The sequence below is a fragment of the Porites lutea genome, chromosome 1 (genome assembly GCF_958299795.1).
Source record: "Porites lutea chromosome 1, jaPorLute2.1, whole genome shotgun sequence".
In the NCBI taxonomy this organism is placed as follows: Eukaryota; Metazoa; Cnidaria; class Anthozoa; order Scleractinia; family Poritidae; genus Porites; species Porites lutea.
In genome coordinates, this window is record NC_133201.1 from 46,557,424 (window position 1) to 46,574,268 (window position 16,845).

At 38.7% G+C, this 16,845-nt stretch overlaps 1 protein-coding gene across 1 annotated transcript; it reads right to left on the reverse strand.

Moving 5' to 3' along the window:
• Positions 1-875: 875 nt before the first annotated feature.
• LOC140930914 (beta-1,4-N-acetylgalactosaminyltransferase 3-like) lies at positions 876-7,179 on the reverse strand. The gene is made up of 6 exons (XM_073380635.1): positions 7,120-7,179; positions 6,981-7,005; positions 6,326-6,501; positions 4,667-4,812; positions 2,736-2,911; positions 876-1,825 (listed from the first exon to the last, which is right to left on the reverse strand). The coding sequence occupies exons 1-6, from the start codon at positions 7,177-7,179 to the stop codon at positions 1,569-1,571; spliced, it is 840 nt and encodes a 279-aa protein (XP_073236736.1). The 3' UTR covers positions 876-1,568.
• Positions 7,180-16,845: the final 9,666 nt, after the last annotated feature.

Here is a 16,845-nt window from a genome sequence, read left to right on the forward strand (position 1 = left end):
GGTAAGAGATCGAGTACACCCCCCAGGTAACCATTGCATGCAAACCATCTAATACAATAGCAAGGTTTAAGAATACAGAATTTCGTGCGTCAGACAACTAATCAACATTGATTTTAAAAAATTTTTTAGGACCGTGAATAAGTTAAATAGTTTGAATGAGCGCAGATATAAATTATAAAAGTAATTTTGTAAGTTACGTGCTTGCAGATCGAGACGTCATCCTCTTTGTTTACGAAGTACCATTCATATTTTGGCATTATATTAATGTTGGCGAAGTAAGTTGAATCACTCTCAAAACATTATTACAAAGTGCGATGGAATTATTACAAATTGCGACAGCTTAGTATATTTCAAAGTGCGATGGACAGTTATTACAAAATGCGACAGCTTTTTTATTACGAAGTGCGACACGGTTTATTACAAATTGCGACAGGTATTACAAAGTGCGATGATTATTACAAATTGCGACAGTACACACCGCTCCGTCTATGAGCGCTTTTGAAGTATAAGATATCAAAAAAGAAAAATACAATTTTAAGGTGTGTTGGTTATTAAGACTGGTTTTGTGGACTTAAATATATTCCAAATTTGACCGAAAATCGTTCTCAAAATAAACTGATCGGCGAGAAATCCGTGACACAATAAGTACATGAAAGTTAATTACTTGCTGAGAGTTTATGGACTCCCGCGGCCAACCAGCCATGAGTGAGTACAGTCTAATACCCCCGTCTCCCCCCCACTCCCTCCATAATCCAGGCCACTACTATACCTATCCACAGCACCAAACACCTTTCCAGCCAAAGCCCTGCAGTTAAAGACTCTTGTAAACGACCACCTCTCGTAAGCCCAACTGCGACCAATTTTTAGAGTGTAGGTTTTTAAATTTTTTATTGTTTTTCACCTTTTCTAAGCGACCACTCGACGCACGGTACGAAGATGAATTTTTAAATAAGGAACTTCAGATATCCTAACTTAACGATCGTGAACGAACGAACTAACTTGAAATTAGGTTCAATGATCCCCTTACAAAATGTTTAGCAAGCAGACTTCTTCCCAGACGAGACCCTCTGTCAGCTCGATTCTCATCTCGTACAAGCGACCACCTCGAGCAAGTGATCACTTAATGTTAGTATTTTGGGTGTATGAACTAATCACTTACCACCCTAAATTGCTACTCAAAAAGAGCCATCCCCACAAAACCAATCCAGCGTCACATCGTAAAACAAATTAGAAAACGATTCGTTCATCATACAAAAGTCAACATCTTCCTCATGTCAAGAATAATGTGGGACATAATTCTTGCATACTTAGAGAATTCACAACCTTCCGGCTGCCATAATGACTGTACAAGGCAAAGAAGAAAATCAAGATAGTTAAGCTCTCTGGCGCCGTGGACAGTTTTCGTGACCAAATCTAGAATCAATCCTGGGAAAGTAACCTGATTTGTTCTGTTTCAACATGGCAGAGTTACGCACCAAACTTTTCCACAAATGGTTCGGAATGTGTCTTCCACTCTTTATAATTCGCTTAAGGTCGGCATGAAAAATTGCAAAATATATTTTGATTGATCATTGGTTTGGTTCCATTTTTTCGTAGTATTCTGCCCCTCTGTATGGGACCAGTACACCTTTGATATTATTCGCGGTCTTTTCTTTGTTTAATTCGCAGATCCCTTGTTCCCTGTAGTAGTTGAAGGACTTGCAGTTTCGGTCACGTGTACAGTATAATGAACAGGCTACGTCGTTGTCAAGGGCAGTTGTAGACATCACGTGACCTACCAGACTTGCGTCCCTTTGGACAAGAAGAAATAACGCGATTTTTCTCTCTAAAAGAAAAAAACGATAAACGATCAGTCAACGGCATGAATAAAAATAAACTCAACACCCGGTATTTCAGACACACTTATTGCCCGGAATAGCAACAGTCCGACATAGCTTAATTTCTGGGTTGCAATTTTTGCAATTCAAATGTCCTAAACACTGAAAGAAAAGAACCGATTACACGTTTCAAGAGAAAAAAAGCCTCTGGTTAGCACATCAATGGAGCTAGCCTCCTTCGCAGGCTTATATAGGGGAGCTCGTTTTTCATCTCTCCCCGTACGAACTCCCCTAAAAACGCCTGTGTGGGAGACTACGCCAGTGGAGCAGGTGTGAGAAGAAATTTCCTCGAAGCATTAGTATTAGAGAGGTAACCAGTGCAAGTACATGTAAATAAACGAATGAAAAATAAAATAAAGAAATATATTTTAAAGCCCTGACTTAACTAATCTTCTAAAGCTCTTCACAAACCACATTCAGTCTAGAAATAATTTATAAAAGTTATAGCATTATTCTGCTTAAATAAGTGAGTCTCTCTTATAAACATCTTCATCAACTAAAATGGTAGTTCGTTCAAGTGGAAAAAGCTCTATCACTATACGTTTTCAATATTAACTTAGATATACTATATCTAACTGTGCCTGTGATCGTAAATCAGAGTAAACCAAATACAAAATACAGTAAACCAAATTTCGGCATGTAGTTTATGTAGACTTGGTCACCCCTCAAACCTCTCACGCTTCACGTTAGCGTTCGATCTACGCTCGTTCTTCTCAGTTTGCGCTGAAGCTAAACAGTTTGTAAGTTTTTAGCAGGCTCCTCGTTTATAATAGTGCCGACAACCCTTCTCCGCCTGCCTGCCTTCTTACTCTCTTTAATTCAGTGAATTACCATCTACCCCTCAATACATGATCGTACCTGGTATCTCGCTGTACAAATCCGGATTTAAGATGGGTTGGTATTTGTTCCCATTCGGCTGACGCACCCCAACACCGAGGTGATCTGATGGGTTGGAGTCCGCTTTCATGATGGCTTCCATGAAGTAGAACTCACCACTGACCAAGTTTATCGGGGATGATACTTGTTCAGCTTTTCTAAGAAAAAGAACTCTATCTTGCTGGTCGTTCATCACAGCATAACTTATTCCGGTATTATAAGAACCTAATGGCTGATCAGTGCAAGGTGGCGTGAAATACAGACGGTTTTACGAAAATGCAAAGCTAAAATCTGACTACAATCATTATACGAAAAGTATTTTTTTTAAAGTTTTATTGAACTTTCGTTAATAAGGTGTTTTCCCGTACATTAATTCGACTTTCATATTTGTTACTGTCCAATTCCAGACGTATGGGTGAAATCAAGTTTTGAAAAGGATTATAAGAAACTTTATGGACTTTTATAAAGTCCAGCTCGAGTCAGTATGTTGTACCTTTAAACCTTTTTAGAAGGAAGTTCCAAATGTATTGTCGAGTCGGGAAAAGTTAAGACGGAATCCACTAGGAAATTGAGAAATTTTAATTTTCGGTGTACAAAAACCTTGTACCTTTCAAGGGCTAAAGATGTAAAAAATCATCTGTAGTAACACCAAAGAAAATTTATCGCGGAAGTCCGAGAAAATGAATGTCAAATTTCACAAGAATTGTGATTGCATACTTTGTACTTTGTGAAAATTGACATTCATTTTCTAGGGTTTCCATAAGAACTTTTTTTTGGTGCTGCTACAGATGATTTATTACGTACATCGTAAGGCCTTAAAAAAAATGTAAAAAAGAGCGCAATATATACTTTAAATTATTCTGTTGCAAGATTTTTGTCCACTGAAAACCAAAATTACTCAATCCTGGTGGATTCCGTCTTAATTAGCTCAGAATATCCTAGCCTGAGAAAACAGCCAACAAATCGTTAGGCCAACACTGGTTCCAAGAAATCCTTTAACTTACAACAAATTGCTTCGATCACCATCACGTACTAAGAGAAAAGTTGTCAGGGCAATGAGAGTCACATTCTCAACCGAGTCAGTTTAGCGAGCGTTTATATGAGAAAAAAAGTTGACACCTCTGCCCAAGACAACAGCGCCAATGCATGCTCGGATCGTCTCACGTACCTTCACCGAGTTGACCAGTTTGGGCGAGGCAAAGTGTTTAATGGAGGGAAGTTGGCCCTGCTAGAAGAGTGATCTTACCATAGCCCACGGAGCCTACGTTTTGTTTATCATGTGAACTGATGTATACAGTTTGCCAATTTTTGTAAGGATAGCTCCTGGACCGGTAGGCGAGTGACTCTTCTACCCGGGATATAAGATATGCTGATACAGGAGCCCATTGGCTAATATCCAGGTACCCGGCTAGTTCTATTCGGTGAAAATGAAGAAATGATCGTCGCAGTGAACACAATTTATGCAATTGCGTAAAGAAGCCTGAAGAAAATTCAGGACTTCACTGGCCATTCTGAGGTTACACTTCAGATTTGCCCTGTGCTTTGTAAAACAGAGTGGTCATGAGAATTACAGACATGATCACACAAGATGAAGTTACTTGATATTCTATCAACTTCTCCCCACCGCTTCTATAGGAAATGAGCAGGAGTAACAAATGAGAATTCAAATTTTAACTCTTAGTGTCCAAAGGGTTAAGACATGTTAAAAGGGAAAAGGCCTCACTTTCGGTTGTCGTGCGTATGCGTCGCTGAAAAAAGTGTTTTCTCAGGCTCCCCAATATTACTCGTATTACCTAGTAAAAAAAAGCGCTTGGCATCCCCATAAACAATCCCATTATGCAACTCGACACAACATTGACCCAGCCTCATTTGGCGAATAAAACAAGAGCATCAGGAAAGCTCACATCACTTACTTGTCCCATTGTTTCCAGGTTAGGTTAAGCCCAAAAGGAACAAAAATAATTCTTCTCTTGTTAAAATTTGTGTCATCTGTACTCAGCCACAGCTCACACTCGTCTTGACATGTCATGTAGAACACGAATAAACCTGTCTCTGGAGCCTTCCGAGAAAAAAAAGGACTTCAGTAATTAGAATTTAGAGCCAACGAAGGTAAGAATGATGCTTTGACGTAAGACCTGTTTATTTTACCACCAACCCTCGCTTGTAGACAAAATTCTCTATACATTCGCCTGTTTGTTTGTTAGTTTTCTTTGGATATAAGACTACATATAAAGTTTACCATCCCATACGAAGAATTCAGGTATAAATATGCATAATATATTATTCAGGGTGGGCGCCTTGATTGATACGAGTCATTTTATCCGTCGCAGCCAGACTCGTACCCAGTCGCTATTTAAGTGTTTTTTGGGGTGAGAGAAGATTGGGGATTAGGTTGAGGCGCGCGCGAGGTCTCCTTCCCTTCCCATAAGACCCCCCGCGCGCCTCAACCTAATCCCCAATCTTCTCTCACCCCCAAAACACACTTAAACAGCGACTTAGTACGAGTCTGCGTCGCAGCATCTGATACTAAAGCTGAGCCTGTGGTCAAATAACCGGTCAACTGGCATGCAACGGAGGCAAACGAGGCTAATGGGTTACTTGTTTTAAATACGAAGCAAAATTGCCTTGTGCCATAGCCCCATGTCAAAACCGCTGATAACTGTAACATGAGTGTCTTGGTTTTGCATTCCTGAGCACTTTGAGATTGGTTTAAAAATAAAACTTCTTCGTGACACTTCCTCAATCAGAAGCAAAAACAAACTAATCATGACATGACCGCACTTGGTTTCCCGCGTAACTACATGATACACAAGCTGCTGCGGCATAGGGGCTACGATTCAAATAACGCCAGTTTTCCTTGGACTAATGATAAGGGAAAGGAAAGTAAGGAACACTTAAAAATGAATAATGCTCAAAACATGCACTAAAAAAATCATAACTAACAGTTTTCACGTTTATAGCCTGAGATGAATTTCACAAGATTTCACCAAAATATCCCTTTGGAAACAAAACAAGTTACAGCTTGTGTAGTTTTAGTAACCCTGAAGTTCCACGAGTGACTAACGTCAAATTTCTCCTAAGAAAAGCTATTCATCGTCAAGAGAAAACGTTATGAGAATTAACAAAGTAGTCACCAAAGGAAAAATGCCTTCATCAGTTTATCAAATTTTCTCAACTAATTCATTAAGAAATGTATAACGTAAATACACAATTCACTCTTCGAACTGCTAGGTATTTATGAATTAATAAACTTCAAACTTTCAAACTTTCAAACTTTAAACTATGGAGAATTTGAAAGTGGATATTGGGGCTTAAGAGGTAAATAAGCATATAGACTAATTATAGAATCAAAAGTGAATCAAAAGAGACAATTGGACAATCGTACGATGACGTCATTTTACTACGACTACCAGAATCCTTCAGTTTGTTGTTTTCTTGTGGACTTTAGGGCTATTGGTGTTTAAACCCCAGCGGGATTGACAAATTAAAATAAGAAAGAAAAAATTATATGAATTGTGGTAGTTGTAGCCAATTGTCGTCATCGTGAAAATTGCCTATTATGGGATGCTCACCCGATAGAATGTTGTCATTCGCTGTCCATAGTCATCTCCGATGCTTTGCCGTTCAAAATGCGTTATTGTATCCTTGATATTCGGGGTCCCCTCAAATTCTGACGAGGAAGTCAAATTAAAAACGTAGCTTCCCGTAATTGATTGCCAAATCTCTCTTGTAACACCGTGGCTGAGACCTAGTTAGAACGTTGGTACAAAAAATTCAAAAACAATGGCTACCATATCGTGTTAACTGACTTCCCTTGTAGTCGAGAGGAAACACAATTATGTAAAAAAATGACAGTGTGTGAAACCCTGTTAATTCACAAACTTATGCACTATAATCAGAGAGAGTTAATGATAATAGCTTGATCAAGTTTGAATCCATCAAATCCTCTGGGCCAACTCAGAGGCATTTCAACTCTAAACACAAACTTCATACACAAGTTGCTGCAGAGTTGATTAGAATTTTATGTGTTTGAATGCTTGTGGAGGGCAGGTGATTGTACTCCAGCGCATATAACAATCACGAATGCCAATTTTACTGCATATACATGGTGAATTACAAGAATAAAAAGGAACTTAAGCTCGCAATTTAACGACTGAGTATATTTTTGTGTAGCTATCGAGGCACGGAAGTAATTTTCTAAGGTAATTACGACTGTTTTCATCTTACCTTGAGCACAATTGATGTCTTTTCGCTATTTAGAAAGAAAACTATATATAAATATGTAAGAACATAAAACGTTCTGCTTAACCCTTAGAAAAACTGACAAGAGAAATCATTTGCAGAAATTCTGAAAGTCAGTTCTTACCTGTGAAAGAATAAAGGTAAAAAACCACAGCACGCACGCTAAGTTCTCACAAGACGACATTTCCAGTTCAGCCGTGTCAGTTTTTGCACATTGGCAGCTAGTGGCGATAGAACGAAAATCGCGATATATGGAGTTAATCTCTATTTTGTAAGAAAATAAGTACTAGCGGATCTCAGAGAATCTCATTACCGGAACTAGCAAAAAATTCGAGAAGCTTTCGCTTTTATTTCATTCAAACAAGTCGGAAAGTTAATTGATATTTCATAACTCAGGGTTAAAACAGACGGTTAAAACAGACGCTAATGTAGCCACTTTTTTCCTGTAAAAAATAAATCGCCTACTTCGCAATAAAAGAAAAATCATTTGAAAGCCAATGATACCACAGAAGTAAGCTCTGTACCAAAAACGCTTTTAACGGATACAGAACGGTGGGAATTTTGTTATAATTAAACAATGAGCCACATCTGTTAGGAGATAATTGCGAAGTGCTTTCCTTTGGTATTGACTCGGCTAATGGGTTTGGTCTCATTACTGAACTCGCAAAATGGATTTAAGAGCTAGATGTGAGAATTTCTAACTCAGAAAAAGCTCTATTGTTTTTTTAATTGTGTATCAAATAATCTAATACTTTCTAACAGTCGTATCTTAAAAAACTCAAGTTTAATATTCTCTGCTTTTAAACAAACGGGACCCACTTACTTTTTTTCTGAGTTTATTTCAAGCCTTTGTAACGAAGCGGCTCTAAATTTTAATATCGTCACGAATAACAGTTTTAATTTACATGAACAGAAGTTTAATAAAGAGAATACAGTATTGTGACAGTTTGGCGCCGAACAAAGAATATCTTGCAGGGATTAAAGTAATCAGTGATGACGTCATAGCCAATCGCCGTGCAACATGGGACGATTATTCAATAATAACGTAGTTATTGGAAACTGAAACGATTTTTTAATTTGATGTCTTTTTTCTCAACACTTAATTTCCAGTTCTCGTAAAAAGAAAATCGTTGTGAAATATAAACCTGACAAGAGACAAACTCACTTTCAATTTCGAGAATGAGTTCATTTCTCGCCTTTCTCTTTTGACCAAAGCAAATAAATCATTTGCAAGTAATCTATTAAATATGCACGGCAAAAAATATCCTGTTTTCTGGTGATTTTACCAAACGGTTAATGTATTGAAAATGCCACGTTCACGATCCGTTTTCTCATTTCGGAATTCGCAAGGAAAACTCGGCGTTCACAATCCGTTAACACCAGGAAAATATGTTGTTTACTTCACGTTTTCCAGCACACGGAAAACGTGGTTGAACAGTGTGCTTTCTCTCGTTAACCGCACATTTTACCAAACGGTTAATGTAAGGAAAATATCGCGTTCGTGACTCGTTTTCCAACTTCGGAAAAGACAACGACAACTTGGCATTCACCGTCAGTTAACAGAGGAAAATATGCTGTTCATGTCACATTATCCAGCACATGGAAAACGGGGTTGAACAGCTCGTTTTCTCTCGTTAACCGGAAATTTCACCAAACGGTTAATGTCGTGAAAATATCACGTTCCTAAATCCTTTTCCGACTTCGGGTAACACAAGCAAAATTCCTGGAAAACTCAACATTCACCGGCAGTAACACCAGGAAAACATGCCGTTTATTTCACGTTTTCTAGCACCTGGCAAACGCGATTCAATATTGCGTTTTGCAACTCATTTTACCATCGTTATCAGCAATGTGTAAACAGGCCGTTGACCGCCGTGTTTTATTTGGGTCCAAACATTTCCTGCCAAGAATTCCAGCAACAACTTTGGCAAGGCGGTGTCTGTGAATATTACAACGGAAATTGACTTCTCAGTAATCTCAGTTCAGCAAATTCTGAATACGATAAGACTTATTAGAGGTCTGTCGTAATCGTGGTTGTTTTCGAAAGAAACTCAAGGCATGCAAAATGGATGCAGAGGCTTCTCACACTCTTACTTCTGCCGCGAGGCCACGGAGCTAAAACGCAATGGAACAGACCATTTCTGTTTGCCTAGTAACCAGGCTCGATAGCCTCGACATCATGAGTGACACAAAGAATAAGATCACATGACCTCAAAGTCCGCGTTTCTTTCGTGTGGGAAAATTTTCTCACATTTCGAAGAAGGCGGCGGGAATTTCGAGTTTTTGTTGTTTTGCTGCCATGTCCGCGGTCGATCTTGGCCAAGAAATCTCTGTTTCGGACCGTTACTTCTTGTTATTACAAGCCACGATTAAGGGAAGCAAGGTTTTGAGGGCGCAAGTGGCCGAGAAAACGGAGAAAGAAGCGGACGTCAACAGACTTACCGTTAAGCTGTAGACGAGCTGTGTGAATTTTCGACCGAAGAAGCGTCTAGAAGGAGGAAAAAGAGCGCCAGTTCTTAACTGACGGTTTCAAGACAATTAGGGTAAGATCTATTTTAACTTCTTTTAGCATGTATTGTAACGAATTGATCTCGAAATTGAATGTAAGTCGAGGAGTTGTTAGTAAGCTACGTATAAAGTGAGGAATCTGGAATAGTGAAATTCGGAATCCGGAATACAACTACCTAAGGAAACTTTCTTGGAAGGGACAAGAGAAGAGCTCTGGAAGATAGGCTAAAACTTACCGTACCGTGTAGCACAATTTTTTGTGGGAGTTTGTTTTTGCAGATGTAACATGTATGTGAGGCCAGGAGTTTGGACATGATAATTTATTTGTTACGCTGTGGCTATATGGCCGGTAACCGGTCAAGGTTTTCAAAACACTGAATGACTGGCAGTCCTATATTCTCTGTATATTTCACAAAATCGAAAAATCCCAGCTAATCTAAATTATCATATGTCGATTAAGAAAAGTCAAATGACCCTGAAATGCTTTGTAGATCTCAAGTGTGGTGTTTGGTTTATGCTGGGCTCAGAAGATGAAACCATGTTTTGTGACACTTGGAACTTTTATGAGCTTGACTGCCGGTCAAGGTTTTCAAAACACTAAATGACCGGCAGTCCTATGTTCGCCGTAAATTTCACAAAATCGAAAAATCCTAGCTAATCTAAATTATCATATGTCGATTAAGAAAAGTCAAGCAATCCTGAAATGCTCTATAGATCTCAAGTGTAGCGTTGTTTATGCTGGGTTCAGAAGACGAAACCATGTTTTGTGACACTTAGAACTTTTTTCAGCTAGACCTGCCAGTCAAGGTGTTGAAAACACTAAATGACCGGCAGTCCTATATTCTCAGTACATTTCGCTTGACTGTTTCTTAATCGACATATGATAGTTTGGTTTAGCTGGATTATTTCTATCTGCGAAAATTTACGGAGAATATAGGACTGCTGGTCATTTAGTGTTTTCAACATCTTGACCAACAGTTGAGCCAAAAAAAAAGTGTCACAAAACATGGTTTCGTCTTCTGAGCCCAGCGTGAGCCAAACGTTATTCTTGAGATCTATAAAGCATTTCAGGATCGCTTGACTTTTCTTAATCGACATATGATAGTTTGGTTAGCTGGATTTGTTCGATTTGTGAAATTTACTGAAAAGACAGGACTGCTGGTCATTTAGTATTTTGAAAACCTTGACCGGTTACTGGCCATATAGCCACAGCGTATTTGTTATATGACAAAGTATTAATTTTTACAATCAATCCTGGCTGACTTGCAGCTAGCTAAACTAACCAAGGCAGATCAGTCTCACAAGTTCTAAATATTACAGATAACCGGATGCTGCTGGTAAAAAGAGCAATTAAAGGGACACAGTCACCTATTGGGCCACACTGACCTAGACACTACTTTTTCCAGTTTGAAAAAGATTTACCTCAACTCAAAATCAAATGTACACATCAGATACATCTAGAAATCCACTTTAATCTTGCCTAGGTTTTCATTCGATCTTCCATTTTTTTTTCTGAAAACCTCTTTCTGACTCAGCAAACTTTTATGCATCCTAGAACATCCTAGTGCTAGTAGCTGGATATAATAATTTATGGCCTAATGATAGTGTAAGGTTATACACACATACTTTTATGTTTATTGTCATGTTTTCTTAGATGTAAACACTTTGTTTAAAATTTCATTCCAAAAATTCCAAATATGATGAGATTCAAATTCTCCGGATTTCATGCCTTCTCACATTAAGCACATGGACAAGATGCACAAGATCTCAGTAATTTCAAACACCCCATTGTCTCAACTTTCTGTCGGTGTAAGTTTTATTGCACAAAATTTTATTTTAAAAAATTCAAAATTTCATTGTCTCATCTGGAATTGCCCATATAAAAAAATGAGTGCTCTGATATAACTTACAGTCTATAACTAAGATTTTGACTTGCAATTAGTTCAGCTCCACAAGGTTTGTTTAGATATTCCAGATGCGCTTCTCACTTTCTGTTTCACGCGCATCTTGTGATATGCAAAGCAGCTAAGAATTGATATGTAATGCGCATGTGCATCAGCTGACTGTGTCCCTTTAAGTCGCCTTTTACATGGAGGGAGAATTCATGCAAAGCATATTGTTATGGGTCAAATTTGTTTTCAGGTTAATCTTGATTTAACCCTGGTTGATTCTTCCTTTGTCTCCTAGCCCCAAGAGACAAAGGAAATTGAGAATCAGCTTGGGGGAGGGGGTTGGGGGAAAAGCAAACCCAGGTGCTACATGTATGCAGCACAGTGTATGGCAGCTCACTTGTGGAGTTGTATAGCTTGTGATTAACTGATCACAAATGCTTTGTTAGGTGGGTGTGAAGGCAGATAATATACAGAATCCAAGTTCAAGAGTTCAGTAAGAAGGTTGAACCTTTTTTTAAATCTGAACTTATCATTGTAGGGTGCTATGACAAAAAATTTGTGACGAGTTTGCAAGTGTGCCGACTTGAGTTGCCATTATCGTGCTGTTGTTTCTTGGTTAGATTAGGTAAGTCCAAATTTTGCTTGAGTACCTACCTGTCTAAAAAAGATACTTTAAGAGAAGATAATAGATAAGAAATTTTCACTCCAAAGGTTCATTGTGGTTCTGGGGTGAGATTAGTTTTTTGGACTGCATTGTCACCTATTTTTTTTTTATTTTGCAGGAAAATGTAGGAAAAAAATAACAGAAACTGATCAGAATGGAACAATTTTTCTTACCACTCAAATACTGTAAAATTCCGTAAATAAGCCCCGGGGCTTATATTTTTCAAAGGCCCTTTTTGAGGGGCTTATGTACGGAGGCAAATTTGCATTTCAAAATCGATTGGGCTAGCTTGTAGTGGGAAGGAAATTTACCATTTTTGCTTTGTTTTACTTTGTATTTGAGAGCAAATTCCATGTACAACCCTCCAGGGGGCTTATATTCGGAGAGGCAATTTAACGGAGGGTTTTTTGCGTTATGATTTTGAGGGGCTTATATTTGGAGGGGCTTATACATGGAGGGGCTTATTTTCGAAAATTTACGGTAATTTTTATATTTTTTTTGCATTTCTTGAGCCCCTTCTGCAGTTGAGGTCAAATGAGAAGGAAGCCCAACGAAGGATACCAACAAATATATTCATCACAAAATAGCAACTACTAGGCTACAAGCATTTGCTTGTTTCTTTATGAGTTGCTGCCCAAAAAAAAAACAACAACAACAACACCGTTGTTCTAACCCCAAATCCACACCGAACTGTTTGAGTGAAAATTTACCATCCTTTATCTTATCTTAAATTATCTCCCTGGTGGCAATCAACCAAAATTGGACTTACCTAATGCAACCATGAAACAGTCGTGCAATAATGGCTACTTATTGAGTCAGCGCTTGCAAGCTTGTCAAAAATTTATTCATGGGGCCAGCACAACAATGATTACACAGTGATATAAAAAAGCAGTTCAACCTTCCTACAGAACTCTTGAACTAGCAGGGTTGTCACTAAGATTTCAAGTTGCCGGGTAAATACAACAAGTAGGCGGGCAATCAAATGGTTAGGGATTTCTTTTGGTTCTGTTTTTCTTCTATTTTCCAATAAAAGTATCCGGGGGCCACTCTCTTAGTAGCCGGGGAAAATCCCCAGCCCCCGGCTGTTAATGACAACCCTGACTAGGATTAAGTAAATTATCAGCCTTCATACCCACTCAACGACACTTTTGTGATCAATTAATCACGAGCCATCTGACTCCACAAGTATATACTTAGCTGTACATAACATCTATATTCAAACAGTATTGTTGCAGTTTTGAAGAAGGGATTCAAGGGATAGAACACAATCCAGTGGCATTACTCGGTTGGTAGCATTTGTGAATAATTCAATTGAAGGGAAAAGAATTAAGCCTCACTAAATGTGACAACTACAGATCAGTGACCATTACTGGTTTTTCAATGAGAATATTTCTCTTGACTACAGACGCTGTGAAAGTTAGAAACAAATTTATTAAAATTAATTGATTTTTATATATTTTACCCAGAAACTTGAGAAAAGACTAAAATTGGTTACAGAAGATGAGAAGAAGATGCCAGTCTTAGAAGCCCTACATTCAGCCTTGATTCCGTCCAATGAGTCAGATGAGGAGGGTGATGTTCTCAGAACAAGGCCCCTAGAGTGGAGATCAGAGGAGGTTTCATGTTTTTTTCACAGTTTGGACTCTCGCTGTAGAAGAAGTATGTCCAACCAGCAAAAAAGGCAATCTGTTAACAGAAGGGTTGGTCCTCCAAGTACAAGAGGCCGTAATGAAGTTCCTGAGTCATTGCTCTGGGCCACTAAATTGTAGTTCTTTTCATTTTTCAATGCTTGATAACAGTGGACCTTCAATACATTTTTGAAAGTAAATCAGGGAAAACCTTGTTTCAAGATTTATTTCAGAACAAATATGGCACTTGAAATTTCTTTAACAGTGTGCTATTGCCATTTGGGGTTCCACTGGTCGACATAGATTTAACAATTATGCCTCAAGCCCAAATGGGCTAGTGACTCAGAGGCCATGAGGGCGAGAGGAATAATTTAATGTTTTAGTAAAATTCAACTAGTTGGTCCAAAATATCGAGACAAAACAACTTTAGCTAGCAAAAACACGGTTCAGCCGCCATTGTTTTGGTTTTCAAAGCCGGCGCTTTTCGCTATTAGTGGGCTATAACATATAGCCTAGTAGTAGCTCAGCCAATCAGAATGTGACATTGATAATAGACCACTAGTTGGATATATTCCAGGTGATTTTCACCAGCAAACCGAGAGAGTGCTCATCCTTGAAGGAAATGCACTCAAAATTCCACTCAATACGAGCACACATGGACTTCTTAAACTGAGGAGTGGATCAACTTCATTTTGACCTTGGAAACAGTATTGTATTAAAGTCAATGTGTGCTCGTATTGAATAGAATTTTGAGTATAAATAGAAACTTTACTACAGAAAACAATTTGTATGTAAGTGGAATGTTGACTGAAATTAATTTGTACATGCCAAGTTAGCATCGATATCTCCCGACTGTTCTTATTTGGGTCAGTTGGTTATCAGTAGATATATTGTCAAGAGTTTTCTAAATTGTACTGACCATATTCATTTGATAGTATAGAATTTTGTGAATATCTTATCTATGATTGAATGCATTTTTATAAATGGTAGTTTCAGTTTGCTGTGGAGTGTTCATAATCAATTAGAGGCATTCTGTATTGCAGACGATGAGTTGAGTTGCTGATAATAAAAGAGTTCAGAAGTACATTGAGAGCTTTTCATTACTTGTTTCCATTGAGGGATATCGGGGAGAGAATCGAAGTATTTGTATGTCGTTTAAAGCACCTGTGGCGGGCGCCGGGAAAAACAAAACTGCAACAACGAATGTTAAATTTTGAACAAAAACACCAGTGAATAAAGGACTAAGTTACATTCCCGCATAAGATCACACTGGAAACGTAGAAGATGCGCGAAAATAAGCGCATTCGACACTGAAAACGGCGCGTTTTCCTGGAGAAAAAAGTTTTGAAACGATGGAAAACATCTCATTAACCGATGGGTGAACGTTGGTGAACATGCTGTTTCCCGGCATTTTCTAGTTGTTCGCTGCCCCAGAAAACCCGAGAAAACTCACGCAGAATGACGGAAAACGTCTGTGAATTCTTTGTTTTGCCACTTGAAAACACCAGAAAACACCAACAAACGCGATTTTAAGTCACTGGAAAACGGCGGTGAACAACGGAATACGATCCGTTCATCATGTGTTAACCGTATGTTTTCCGTGTGTTTTGCATGAATTATCCGTGCGTTAACGGTCCGGTTAACGCCAGTAAAACAAGCGTTTTCCTGGTGTTAACTGAGCCTGAAAACTATCGGATAATGGAACGAATACTCAAATTCACCGGCCAGAAAACGACGGAAAAAGAGTGGATTTTACGACCGGAAAACGCGAGAGAACTTTAGCAAAATGCCGCGTTTTCGAAAATTAACCGAGAGTTTTCCGAGACGGTGAATGCCATATTTCTTGCCGTGATGGTAGTACTTTTCGATCTGTTTGATTCTTTTATTATTGGTCGGGATTCTTGGTACATGCTTTATCTTACTTTTATTATTTTCTGTTTAGTTCTGACAACTTATTTTCAGATGTCAGACAGTAGCGTTAACCTAGCTCGTGGAAGGTAATAGTTATAAACAGCACATTTTCGTTTATAATCGAGAACGAGGTTTTTAGTGTTGCTTCTACACTCGAGTTGTTCATCAACTAGACTTTCCGGCCAGAATAAATTAGCTGAGAAAAAGATGAAGGAAAGAGTAGCTAATTAAAGCTAAACCCTCGAAAAGTAAACCAGACCATCGACTCAGTACAGACAACACATAGGAGAACGTTATTAAAGGCGGCTTAATTTCGCAGGTCGACGTCGCCTTCTCAAAGATGACATATTCTGGCTTCCGTATATAATATAGCCGGTATAGTGATATCAGCAACTCTTAAGATTGGAGTTATAATGACACTTTATATAGAATCACTCTGTAGTCGAATGTCATAGCAACCGTGGCCAACTAGTTTCTACAATAAGATCTCAAACACGTTAGGCTTTTGCGGTAAGACTGAAACCAACCACGGTTTTCCGACGTAGTCAGAGTCAGCAAAGTTAGTTATTAAAGATTAAACAAAGATAATGGACAGCCAAAAAATCGAAAAATCTCCGACTCTTCTTGCATGTCTTTTCGAGAAGTGAAGTGAAGTCTGGCAATGATTAGACTACTCCGAGCAAGAGAATAGTGACACCCTGTTCTTTTGGCATGTTCAGTCATTTGATCGTTCAGAACGTCAACAACCGTCAGAAAAACAGTACTTTCCTTACAATGAAACATTAAATTTCTGTAGTTCTTGCGTTGAACATATATATGTCGTCTTCACTGTGAGTGTGAAAACTTAGTGAGTTATATAAAAGCCTGCTGTCAGTTGAATTTGCTCTTTTTGACATGTTTCAATTCGAACTCGACCCAGTTCTCTCTCCTTCCAGAGGCTCTCATTAGCATCGCTTGCCCCTTCCCAACATTCCCCGCGCTCTTTATTTCCCCTTCTCCTGTCTCTGGTGAGTTGCAAAAAAGAAGCTTCTGCTGTAGTCCAAAAGAAGGTTAAAGAGCTGACAAAGGAGACATATTTTGGCAGGTTGAGGATGGAGGTGAGTTGTCAAGTATTTGGATCCTTTTGCTACACGTCATGGCTTCCTGACGGACGTTTTGTCATTCCTTGTAATAGCCTGCGAGCAAGCTCTACTATTTGGGCAAGCGAAGTGAGCCTCGCGAGAACGCGCGAGCGAGGGGGCGAGGCC

Excerpts from the sequence above, each read along its gene's own strand:
- LOC140930914 (XM_073380635.1), bottom strand. The coding sequence starts at position 7,179 with ATGTCGTCTTGTGAGAACTTAGCGTGCGTGCTGTGGTTTTTTACCTTT. Across the intron at positions 4,813-6,325 it reads GAATGACAACATTCTATCGG|GCTCCAGAGACAGGTTTATT; the intron begins GTGAGCATCCCA and ends TTTTCTCGGAAG. Across the intron at positions 1,826-2,735 it reads TTTGTACAGCGAGATACCAG|AGAGAAAAATCGCGTTATTT; the intron begins GTACGATCATGT and ends TTTTTCTTTTAG.